Below are 13732 nucleotides of genomic sequence, written 5' to 3' on the forward strand. Positions count from 1 at the left end.
AAGTTGGTAACATGGAAGAACCACAGAAAAAAGGTTAAAAAGTCCTCAAGGAACATCATTTATCATGGAGTAAAGAATCATCTGAAAAGCTGGCCCCTTTCCCCAGAGACTACCAGCAAAAGCGAAGTGCTCTTCTCCTTTGACAAGAAGTGTAAGGAACTTTAACTACACTAAGGAAAAAAATTTAGTATCTGAAACACCTAAAGCACAGAAAACATAGACAGAAATTGAAGGGTTACTCCACCCCAGTTAGAACTTCTGAAACAGGGACAATATCATTTGTGCCTGCTAGAGGAAAGAGACTCAGCAGTCCAAGTAGTTATCCACTGCTGCATATGCATTCTGTGATCCATTTCCACCACTCTTCAGTAGCTTGGGCTCATAAAGGCTGAAAAGAGCAACAAATAAATGGCTTAATCTAGAGGAGGTAGCCAAGAACAGCTCTTTAAGTGTTCCAAGCATGCAGAGCTTCCTCTCACAATGTCAAATCCTGCTGGGGAAGGACAATGAAGCAGCTAACTGGTTCAAGGAGAATTTTGAAACAATTTGAATAATGAAATTAATTTGGAGTTGATTTCATCACTGTTTTGTCCTTCTAGAACGACATGTAAAAGACACCTAGATTTATAAACTTAGAGTACACTGATCCCATTATCCTCCACCTAGCTCAGCTATCAGCTGTGAGAACTGTAGCTAGAAGTTAATGGCACACGGATCATTCTGACAGGAATTCAAAGAAATATTTCATGTTTACTGTGATAGTTCCTTTAAAGCAGCTAACTTTTAGAAAAGTAATACTAGTCAGAGCAAAATGATAAATTGCTAACTGGAAGATAAGTACAAATGAGGCTCTTAAGAAATTTCTTAAGAAAAACTGACTCTGTACTGAAACACTGATCTGCAACAAACTGGAACACTGCACAGAAATGTCAGCCATACATGTTCCAAACATATATTCATACACCCACAATTTCAGATTTGGGGTTTTTTTCCCATTTTGAAAATACTCTTTTCCTATTTGAATTACCTATTTTGCATAAGCTTTACTGAAGTTGCCAAGGAAAAGGCTGACAGCATCGCTCAGTAAGTAAGGAGCTAATCCAGAAGGTATAAGTCTGAGTTGGAGTAATTTTTTTTTATATACGTCTGATAACATTTTCATACTTGCAGAATGAACTGTGATTATGAAAGACCTATCCAATAATTTTTAGGCTATTCTGAATTCAGAGCAATCAAGACAAAGAAAGGAGGCATTCTGCCACTTTGGCAAAAGTCTTAATTATTCAGTATCCCCATTTTGTCACAAACAAACGTGACAAACACCAAGCAGAATACCAAGTTGGAAACTGTAGTAGGAGCTAGTCAACATCTTTATTTTATTCTCCTTATTCAAGAAGCCTGTAAGAGTATTGCTGAGATCGAGGACATGGCAAAGCTAATGAGGTTCACAAAGGAAGATACTTATCACAAGACTCAATGCTTTTTCTTACAAAGCAATGATAACCAATTGCCTTGCCCTACTTATTCATATAACTCATCAATACATTAAGCTGTCAGTGTGCAAACAGTGGATTTAAGAAGGAATCCTCAAGAAACAGACTTGACACAGCTTTAAGTCATCCAGGTACTTCAGAAAATAAGGTTTCCTGCATCTACAAACGGCAGAGCTAAATACTGCAGCCTGAAACAAGACATCAGTGCCAGAATTATGTGTAATAGGAATGGTGAACAAGAACAGAAAAAACCAGCCCTTTTTATACACTCTGCATCTGCACATAGCAGGTTTCCAGACAACTGATATGAGATTGAAAGTCACTTGTTGTGTTTAAGGCTAAGGTCACAGTTTGGAACTGCAGGAAGTAACAACAGTAATTACTCAATCCATGTGCCCAACATACGGCCAAGTAACTCCAAGGAAAATGCTCTCTCCTGAAACTTATGATTGTTCAAAAAGCTCAATACCTGACCACTGGAGTTCAATTTTTGAGAAACTAGAACTGATTACAGATATTCTAGTTTGTGCCAGTTCACAAGTTCAGAAGATAAAGTCAAAAGGGATATAATCTTGAGCTATCCCCCTCTATGCTACAAGCTAATTAGTCAGACATGCATTAACAGTGTGGGTGACATTATCACATTTATAATGAAAACAGACTATGCATGGCCAGAACTATAAAACCATGCCACAAAAACAGCTGATGAGTGTCAGATATCTTGGATGCCTCAGCCTAAAGGAACTAGTAGAAGATTACATATTCTGCAAGACAAGGATCACTTGAAAAAAAGTACGGTAAAAATGAGTAACATCAATACCAACTCAGAATTAGGGATCTCATGCATAAAGACGAACCCTTTTCTCTCCCTGCTTACTCCAAACATTCAATGAGTTTCTTACCCCAGTCTAGCCAAGCCAACTATTTCTACTAGCAAGAGACTCCTAATATCTGAAGTGCTTAGTGAAGCAAGATGAGTGGGGAGATGCAAGCAAGTAAAGCAGAGACAAGCCTCTGAGATTACTCAGCCTAGGACAACTTGGTTCAATCTGGCGGCACAAAGTAAAGGCGTTTTCAAGGACTACATCCACTGAACTATCATTAATATGGATTTGATTCTCTCAAGAACCATATATGCAGAGGAAAAAACCACAAACTGCCAGACACATGTGGCATCTATTTTGTATCTTGCAACATTCCTCATCTCCTTGGAATTTCTCAGGACATACTGGAAGATGATGTGCCTTGTCTTTGTTCTAATGACAGCATCTCTTGCTATGCAGAAAAATACAAACTGCCAGAGTGCACAGGGTAGATATCTGAATACTTTGTGAGTATCAAACATCTACTGAACAGATCTGAGTTTCAAACAGCAGGTCCTCAAGGGCTCACAGCTTCCTCAAGATGACCAGCACCAGTACCTTCAAACAGATGGACAACCATTATGCCAACCAAGTTCTGCTTGGTAATTCGCTTCTGTATTGATGGTCTGTAAGAGGAAACTGCAGTGTCAGTCATACACCAGATGTGAAAGAACACATTGCCAAAAAAAAAAAAAAAAAGGGTGGGGGGACAAGGTGCAGGGGTCAGGGCAAAAGTAAAAAATTCAAAAAGATGCCTTCCATAAAGGAAGGGCAAATGAACAGACCTGGTACTTTTGGTACCAGAATTTGTACCACTGTCAAAGAATGCTGACACTGAAACAGGATTGCTAAAGGGCATTTTCTCCATCATCAGTTAGAAAGGTGCATGCACGATTTTTCCCCAGTGCCTGCTATACCTGTCACTACCAGAATACCAAATTCAGAACCTTTGTTTTTAGAATTACCCTTCCATTTCTGAACCATGTCATGATACCCATCAGGAACAGCAAGAAAAAAAAAGTATTATCTATAGGCATAAGTATGTATTTGCCTCTCAGATGAAACACACATGTAGGTACAATAACTCAGAAAAATCTTCACTTGAAAACTAGTATTTTTTGTTAGTTTAGCATGACACTGTGTCAAGACAGTGACAGCTATATACAAGTTATTTGTAACAAACAGCTCTGTAAGGAGCATTTAGGTTTTTCTCTTTTATTATCTCTAACAGCCATTTTGTCAACTAGCACGAGGAAAGAATGTAGGACAGGGCAGGGCAAAAGCAACATGAGATAACCTGCCTGAATTTTGTAAAAGTGGTATCAGTTACTTAACCACATCAAAATGAAATAATTTTCTCAGAGATGCTTGCACGTCCATCATGACATAAGAGCTGACTCATAACATCCATGTTTAAACTTATATTTGAAATATAGGGAATTGTAATATACCAGCAATAAAGGTAAGACAATGTAGTTTATAACTGAAAGTGTTATAGGCCAACACAAACAAAAAAAAATATTTAAACTGAGTGTCTAAGGTATTTCATCCTTCCTTGAACATATGGTCATCCACATATTTTCCAGATTTTCTTCCCTTCCTAACTGATTTGGTGGGAAAGCAAAAGCATGAAAATTCCATACAGCTTTTACGGGGTGACTAGGCAAGTCATTGTAAGAGCTGATGGTTGCTCACAGCAAAAAGAACAAGGTAAGGGCAATTCCCTTCAACCCATTGCAGTCTTCAAAGCTGGGTTATCTACTGCTCTGAGCATGTTTCACCTGTACTGTAGTTGGTTAAATCTCCACCCACAGCCCCTCCCACTGCAGCAACTCTGGGCTATGTAGTTCCAGAATATTCAAACCATGATCAGTGAAAACATGGAGTTTAGGTCACACAAAATACTCTCTCCATAGTAGAATCCCGTAATAATTCATTGAGGAAAAAAAGAAAAGAAAAAAGGAAGGGGAAAAAAGCTACATTTAATATGGTAAGTCAAAAGTTAACCTCTCAAGAAGATCAACAGCCTGGTTATTTCAGATGGCCAATGCTAACTGAATGAAGACATCAAGAAACTCACCAACAGAAGCTTTGTTTCTAAGCAACCAGAATTTAATCAAAATCTTTACTGGATTTTGTTTGAGTTTTTGGATTTTTGTTCAAGTAGCTGAACTGAGTAACTAATTGCTTCCAGATTATTTATATTTCAAAACATGCAAACTTATGATTGAAGAAGATGCCCCATACTACTTCCATTAATACTAATTAATTTAAAATTTTGGCTGAGAATTTTCATCAATGCAGCACAATGAAAGTATTTTAATAAAGCCTTATCTATTCACTCACAAATATGATTCTAGCAATAATTTCATTAAAACTGTAGTAGAAACAGAAGGGTGGGAGAAGAGATGTTTTGCAACTTGCAAGAGGTGACAAAAACTGTTTAAAGCAACCCTCAGGACCAACTTACTTGACTGTTAAGTTTTATGAATGAATATGCCTTATCTCTCCCTGTTTCAAGACTTACAATCATATCTAATCTGTTAAATGTTTGGAACTTTATCAGGCTTATTTAATGGGCAGTATGTGTAACAACACACATGCTGATAGTCACATGTCCAGTTTAAGAGAAGTGCACTGAAAAGCTACAGAAAAAGGAAAAGCTACACTTGTGTGTACCTGAAAATCCCTACTTCAAGGAAAAAGATCTACACTTTTATAACAGCTGGGAACACAGGCGGTCTGCATGGGGCAGGACCAAAACAGCTAGTAAACAACAACAGAACAAAAACCAAACCAATTCTCAACACCGAAGGTTTTGAAAACTTTGGAAGTTAGTACACCCCATGTTAATGACACCATGTTTTCAAAAATTACATTTTTCCACTACAGAGCATGGAATTTAAAATTCAATAAAGAAAATCTGCTTTTCATGTTAGTAGGCCCTTTTGTGGTTCCTACACACATAAAGGTAAACTGATAGAAAACATTTTATCTAATTGTTTGAAAACATAAATTTCAGGGAAGTAGATAAATATTCCTAGTTTTCATCCTCCTAAGGTGGCAATATGCATGACTGCAAGACTTTTGCCCTCAGTGTGATTCCAGAATAAGGAGTAGAATTATTTTTTAAATGAGACTGTAAAAAAATTAAGACATTAATATATACTGCTCATTTTTCCCTAAGGAAAAATAACAATATTTGGCTAGATATTGTGTAACAGATAAATAGCATTAGAAAATTACATAGTGAGGACTATCTTTTTACCTAGCAAGTATCTTTACATGAATCTTGCTTTACCTTTCTGGATGCTTAACACAGTGATGGAAGAGCCATGTACAGAAAATGTAATTTTAACTCCAATTTGAGAATACTCTATACTGTGACAGTTTTAAGTACAATAAAGTTAAGACTGTGATATTGAGATAAAAATACAAACTAAGTCTTCAAGTCATTATGTTCAGGTTAGCACATGCTAAACTGTTTACTTCCAACAGCTATTCTTTAAGGCAAGATAAATCTTGCTGTGATTTCTTTTTATTATACATCACCTGGTATAAAAATTCCCTCCCAATGAAACATTGCAGTCATGCATGGTTCAAGGTGATGCTATGAACATTATTTAAGAGAATTCAAGCTCTTATTATGTCAGGGTGGAATACAAATGAAGATGTTTGGAATCTTCCATAATCAGTCTATGCACTAGATTGGCATTTCCAAATAATTTCACAACAACTAGATTTGTTCCTATAAATGTTTTTCCTCAACTGCCTGTGCATTCCACTAATGCTTCTGAGATGAGGCTGTATTCCTAACAGCCTGGAAGTAAGGGTATAAGATGTGTTTAAGTTTATGACTTTAAGAGTCTTTAGAAACTACCTTCTCTTTCAGCACAGAGACCTGCTGAAAGAAACTTTGTGAAAGAATGCATATCTAAAAATACTACTATCAGATTTGAAGACATTATAGGAGTGAATCAAAAACAGTGAAGACTGAAAATATCACCCAACAAAACACTCCATGTACAGATTTAAAAAAACGATACTCTTTTTTTAATGGACACATCAGGAGAAATCAACATTCAGTCTCAGCTGTGGTAACACCCCTGATGATGACATCCTTTGAAAATCTTTGGACTACCGCCCAATATTTTCACACTGAGAACAAACAGGAGACTTGCAATTACTGAATTTGTTAATGTTGACCCTATAAGTATGCCACTGTAACTGAGAAACATACAAAAATTTATGTCATTCCATTAAGTATTTGAGGTGACAAATCACTTCTGTTAGGAAATACAGTCTTTTCTGGAGAGGACGCAGTGTAGTTTTTCAGACACTGACTGCCCTTCTTCACTTCATACAGAATCCACACAGACTAATGTCCCTTGAAGGCTTATCCTGAGTTACTAGAATGCAGCTTCTAGGAAGTCTGTCTCTAAAACAGAAGCTGAGAACTGGGCCTAGGAGCCCCTTATTCTATGAACTGGCATTCCACCATCCATACTATTTTTACTGTATATAGCATTCTCTGCACAGAGTGTAAGCAGAACTGGCTTTGCAAATAACTAGGTATGCTACAGGACACTGCTGTAGAGCTTCCAGATTTCAGACCGATTCCTGCTCGACTAACTAGAGATGTCTGATCCAAAACCCAAACTTGACAGGTATGAACTCCACCTGACAAAACAAGCATGGAAGTAGGAGACTGCTTTTTCACTAACCTGATCACAGAAGGTTACAGGATTAAAAATCCTCCCTTGGAAGAAAACAGAGCTTCAAGACCAAGCTGAATGTCCAGCAAATCATTTCATATTGTCAGTCATGCTGAAATAAAAAACTGTTTTCTTGAAGACCAAAACAAAAGAAACACTCTGGGAAGCAGAGAAAGCTCAAAAACCTTTAGAAGAATGAAGTCAGATAAAAACTGGAACCACATCAGAGGATATTACCCCATGGTTCATGACTAGCAGATCTGGTTTCTCCTCCAATTCTAAAAGCAGGCTGAGGTCTTCCTTTTAATAAAGACTTAAATGGCAGTAGAATGAAGACTAAATGCATTAGTTACAAACTGAGAGGCAGATACAAAAAAAATCCTTCAAATTACATTTTCAACAAGCTCTTAAAAACTATTAAATATGTAGTATTGATAGAGAAAAAAAATCATGTCTTTATAATTTTCTTATGTCATTACACAAATCAGTATCTCTTACAGACAAGCTTACTTTTTAGGGGGTTGCTTTTTTCTATCATCAGTGTCTTGGCTAAGGTAGATAGAGTTCAGTTTTGTGAACCTCTCTATATTCTAGAAACGTTCTGTCCTCATATTGCTTCCATATTGTATGGCTATCTTTGAATAAGCTGTAATGTCCTCTATCAACTATTTAGCTTTTATATTTCATTATTTCTGAAAAGCAACACAAAACATTAAGAACATGAACTGCTTTTTCATTCTAGTTAGTGTTACAAAGCAATGAAAGAGAGTTGAAATCTTTCTTCTGCATCAACAGAGCATTTAATAAATTCCAGTGCAGTTACAGTTGTGCAACCCCATTAAACACAATGGAGTTATGGGGGCATGACCAGACGCTTAATTTGGCTACCAGTATTTTTCTTACTCATGCTAGAGTATAAAAAGGAGAGTACCCAGCCTGATTTCAGGCTGACAGTTAGGAGAAAAATGCCTCTTTTAACCTTCCAGAAGGTACTTGCTATGGAAGTGTGTGTTTTCTGAGACACCAGTAATACATGAATGCAATAGAGCTCAAATTCCACTGACTGATGCAGTGGCAAGCAAACTTTCTAGTTGTATAAGCCACTTTTCAACATCAGAACAGTCCTGCACCTATCATGCAGGATTGTACAGTTCTATACTCCCACAAGTTCTGAATTTAGTCCACATAAATAGTGATTCCTGCACACAGGGAGCACATTCAATGGTTTCTGAATGACTCACTCAACATACTACACATACTGGAAATCCAACATTTGCAGAGGTCTCAGCTATCCAATACCTATGCCAAAGAATACACTGTTCATACACACAGCTATAACCTAGTTGGCTTCTGTTGTCCAGTGAGAAGCACCTCAATAACCACTGAACCACTGGCTATCACCTTACCTGGACAATTTCCCCTCACATGATCAGTATCAAATCACAACAGGGAGAGACCAGCAGGATTTCAAGTAAGATCTGAGTGGACTATAATTACATTCACTTTTCTTACAGGCTGGAGATTGGTAATGCCCAATCCAGATCTTATGCATGTATATGGGAAAATACTATTGCATCTCCTAAAAGTTGTTTTTGAACAAACAAGTATGTATTTTGACAGCTGGCAACTAGAGCAAGGAGCAGTTCCCTACATGCTTCTTGTACAACTAGAGAAAGGTGAGATGCAAACAACTGAACCTACATATACTTATCAATATCCCACAGTTCAATCATCAGCTATGGTTCCACACTGAGAAACCAAGCAAATTTCAATATAATTTCCATTAGTATTTAAACACACGATATATCAGCTATTCAACTTCAGATATTCCATCAGTCTTAGCTCATGGTAAGATGACATACCCATCATGTCTACTTTTCTTAGCAGATAAATCATCTCCTGCTGCAGGTCTCCTCTTTTTCCTTGGAGGCATCACTTTACTAAAGCAGTCTGATGAACTGCAAGACCGGAGACTTCCTACAGAGGGAATTAAAAACACCAGCACAAAGAAATGAAACTGTTGCAGACCAGTTAAACTGTGTCCACTAATAGGCATATTACAAAGGGAAGGGAAGAAAGTTAGTGGATTTAAAAATTATAAAATAAATGGTCTCCTTTCAATAGCAAAATCCATCTCACTTTTACATGGTATTCTATGACCAGATTTCCATTAAGGTCAAAAGTTACAGTAAAATGAAAGTAGCACTAGTATTACTTCAGTCTAACAGCAGTCAAGAACTGAAACTATCCTGAAGAAGTATTAAAGTCCTCAAAAAGTCATCCTTATTTTTAGTCATTTATTCAAATCAGAACTTCTAAGAGTTGATCATTGCTTTTTGCAACACAGATGTGAGTGAGCACCTACCTCTAGAAAACAGAACCCTTTCTTTTCAAGCCCCAAGCTTTTTGTGATACAGAGAGCAAGAGGTAGGAAAGGTTTTGTTTGTTCTCTGGCAAAAGGGTCTTTTTCAGGTTTTTTGGGAGGTTTTTTTTTTGTATTGCAGGGACAGGAAGAGACATTCAGCAACCACCAGGGAAAAAAAATAAGTGGCTGGCTGTATGATTTGGACTGAATAATTCTCAAAGCATAAGGGTCCCCAAGTAGGAAACAGCCAATTCAAGACACTGATGCCAATCAGGTGGCAGTCTTTCCATCCCCTTCTCTCAGCTACATACTCCTATGTCTCTGGTAACTCTTCAGTGTGCCAATCCAGCTCACCAAACCTGTAGATAATTAACCAAAGAAAAAGAGAGTAACAACTTTCTGTACATTAGCACAAGAAAGAGCACAGGACCAGCCCTTTTGACCACAGCAAGTCATTAAATTGCTTTTGCTGTCTCATGAAAACAGTAGGCTAACACTCTGGGCAAAATTTTGTCCTACTTTCATATGCTGAAGACCACATTGACACCTGAGAAAGGTGTGTGTAAGAGCAGCTCAAAGAGCTATCAAAGCTCTAAGTGTTACACAGAGAATTTTAAAAGAAAAGGAAGAGAGAAGTGAGGTATAAAAATTCAGACACAAAGTGATGCCAAAGAAATATGCAAGAAAATATTAAGAACTCCAGCATTCCTAAGCTACCTTTTCTTTGCTACAGCATCCAAGTTTAGCTATGCTCAATTAAGATGCCCACAAAATCTTATATCTTACGTCACAGCACAGAAGCAAGCAATAAAATGTTGACTACTTTTTGACACCAAGGGAACAGACTGAAATCAGAGGCCCAATTCCCAACAAATACTGACAGCAATCTTTTGCTTACCTATTCTTCGAATCTTTGAAAGGCTCTCTCCTGTTATAGGAGAAACACATGTAAGGAACCTTACAGCCTCACAGGCTTTGCTGCATGCACGTCATTTCAAACATGCACGGAAACTCTTACGCATAAGAAAGTACAGGTTTTTCTAGTAATATGTAAGATGTTCAAACCAGTTTTTACATCAAGATGAACTAATCTGGTTTCAACTAATAAAGCTTTTGCACTAAGTATGCCTTCTTTGGTCTTATCTTTATATTAATTTCTTTCAAGAAGAGAATTAATCTCTCTAGTTCAATAAAAACTCTCAAAAAAATTCTTCCCATATATTCTTCTTTTTTCAACCCTAGAGCTCCCTCGCCAGCATTCTCCCAGGAAAGTATGGCCATACACTACCTTTTTTGAAAGAGAATTAAGAGCACTGTAAATTCAAATTACCATTTAACTACTCATCAAAAAAACTTGCAAGTATTACACTCCATAAACTATTACCACATGAAAAAATCTTAATGGCTGTGTCAGAAGAACATACTTCTAGAAGCACTGTCAGAATGCATTATAAAAGGAAATTGACAACAATAATATTTATTTTTGTCTCACCAATAGCAGATACATTTGAAACAGGTAAGCCAGAGACCATAAAAAACTCACAGTGCACCCAATGCATTTTACTACAAATTAAACGAACTAAGGAACCTGACCTGCTGAATGTTATTTGCTCCATCTGAATATGCCTGCACATTAATGACACTGAAACACTGTGTCCTCCTAAGTTATTGAAACTGTGATACTATATCATTTAGAACAAATTTCTAAAGACTCTGCCAGCAGGTATTTTTTGAAAGCCTACACAGACTAAAAACACTTAAGATGACAGCAGAACTTAAGAGATGGCTACAAAGAGCCAACAGACTTAAGACACATGCTGAACTTAATAAATGAAAAACGTGATAGTGAACACCTTTGGAAAATATGTATGTACTTGAGTATAACCCATAGCTATCTCATTCCTTGGAAAGCAAATGGATTGTTTTTAAGTGCCTTTCTTTAAAAAAAATAGAAATCCATTTGCGATAGCCACAGGCTTTGGATGCTGGTAAAATGCAAGAAAAAACACACCTTCCCCCTTACACCCCCCAAGTTTGTGCAGTTTACTGGTCAGTTGATTGTGAAAAGAAATATGCAAGGCCTATGTGAAAAGAGAAGCATAGAAAAAGATAAAAATAAAATAAATAAAAGCAAAATAAAACAGTTATAGAACAGAGAAATCATTTTGTCAGACCTGCAACCCCATACAAACCAAAGAATTTAACTCAAGAATTCCTGTTTGGACTCTTTGCCTCCTTAAATGACAGGATATTTCTAAGAAGACTGGTGAACTTGTTTTAAAGGTTTAAACTGGTAACAGAATTCACTACAACCCAATTTCTCCAATGACTCCTATGAAAAACTTGTACCCTTTTTGGTTTGAATGTATCTAGTTGCAGCTCTCAAACTGATAGAAAAGGGAAGAAAAGAGACAGCTCAGAAATTGGTAGGTGGCTATTAAATGCACACACACACTGCCCTCACGCACTGACAGCACACAGACACTAGGTGGACAAACATATTGTACATGCTTTCGGAGACTTAACATCTTAATAACTGAGGTTTGTACCAAGTCTTCACTAGGCTTTAGCTGTTGAATAATGTCTGAATAATTAATTGAATAATACTAAAAAACACGGTGTAAGAGTTTTCATTTCAAAGTATTTCTTTTGTTACTAAAATTGGTATATTAAATTTGAGGAGCAGTTATAATTTTTCTGTAACAGCAGCAGAATGTTCCTATCTTTCATTTTCATATAAAGCTAAAAAGTATAAGTTTGGGTTTTTTTTGTTTGAACTCCTGCAATTTCTTAATTTACAGTATAACTCACTAAGTAGCAGCAGTACTAACCTTTCCTACACAGAGCTTGCTAATTCTAAATGTAATTTCTAGGTCTAGCACTGCACAACTAATTTCACTTCCATAAGATCTGACCATCTGCAAACAAACATGCAGCTACCTCTGACTACATGCAAAGTTTGACAGAATTTTACTTACCAAGTGCAGCTTTGCTGATATGATTATCTTCAAAGTTTCTCACTCCTGGGTCTCAACTCAAGACTGGCAGAACCCTCCTAGTTCTCACTGGTTTTTGGACACTTGAAGCTAGCATTTTCAAGGTAGAGCCTCCAAATGGCTGCTGAATAGGCCACCACCAGCCAAAAGCCTGCCGAGTTTAAATGCTGTTTGCCAAACACCCTATTCAGTACTTCCACATTTGCAGGAGACAAAGCTTCCAAAGGGAAGTATCAACCCAAGAGCTAAAATTCACCCTAGGAAATTTAAAACAATATACAAAATAGAACCCACAAGGGAGGGACAGTCCTAGAATAGCAACAAAACCAGAATTAAAAAAAAAAAAGGGAAAAAAAAGTCAATGAAGAAGAACTCTACAAGCTGTGCCCCTACAGAAATGATTTACAGGCATGGAATTTTCACCTTCTCTCTAGATAAAGTGTGTGAGTAATCCTGCTCTTCTGATGCTTCAGTAGAAGGATGCTTCAAAGGAAAAATAATTAAGAACTGGGAATGCTGAAGCAATTGGGAAGACAGAGCTGCTCACTTAATAATGCAACAAGACCACCACAAGCTGAGTTAACAATCATCAATTTTCAGATGAGAAAACTAAGATACTCATCAAAACATTAAACAACTTTCAATCCTGTTGTAAAAGGAAAAATCATCTTCTCTGTCTTGAATTCCACACTACAGAATTGCTTTGGACTCAAGAGGGGTTTCTTTTTTAATATAAAAGAAAAAGCCAGCAGAGGCAAAAGCAGTTTCTCCCTCTCCAAAGCTTCAAAACAGCAATGAAGCCTTGTTTTTGTTGAAGATATTACCTCACTGTTTTAAACAAGCCAGGTGACAACAGGAAGCATACTTTTAAAGACTTTTTTAGTCTTGATAAGTAAGTCACAATTTAATTACCAAATCATGACTTTAAGCTATTAACAAGCTGCAAGATTTGTAGTTATGACATAAAAACAACTATTATTCCAAATGTGAGTTTTCCAAGTTAATGCATATACATACTAAAAGAAAAAGAATTGTTTAATCTGAATGCTTGCTGTTCTTACACCTGTGAACAGGTGAAAAGACAAAGGCCCATGACACATTTGAAGTCTACCTTATTTTTCAGATAGATATGCATACTGAATGATAGCACATGAGACTCCAATCATTGTAGGGGACTGGAATTTTGAAACAAGATCCTCCTTAGAGCTCAAATCACTGAAGGAATTTTGAAACTGCCAGTTCCCTGTATTTCTTTGATATTTTAAGGCCTGGTTCCAGAAAAGAAATCTGGCAAATACTT

The 13732-nt window shown here is 36.9% G+C and overlaps 1 protein-coding gene across 5 annotated transcripts in view; it reads right to left on the bottom strand.

Annotated features, from left to right (window-relative positions):
- Positions 1 to 13732, bottom strand: part of DCUN1D4 (defective in cullin neddylation 1 domain containing 4) — a 38576-nt gene that overhangs the window by 11680 nt on the left and 13164 nt on the right. For 3 of the 5 annotated variants that reach the window (XM_082281656.1, XM_082281655.1, XM_082281658.1), the window contains one exon: positions 8934 to 9048. The exons of 1 other annotated variant lie outside the window; for it this stretch is intronic. In XM_082281656.1, coding sequence (XP_082137782.1) covers positions 8934 to 9004 — 71 coding nt within the window. In that variant the 5' untranslated portion in view covers positions 9005 to 9048. Of the gene's footprint in view, positions 1 to 8933; positions 9049 to 10334; positions 10365 to 13732 lie in introns of all 5 variants that reach the window. One more of the 5 variants, XM_082281659.1, reaches the window with a different exon arrangement.

The sequence above is a fragment of the Coloeus monedula genome, assembly GCF_965178545.1.
Source record: "Coloeus monedula genome assembly, chromosome: 5".
NCBI lineage: Eukaryota > Metazoa > Chordata > Aves > Passeriformes > Corvidae > Coloeus > Coloeus monedula.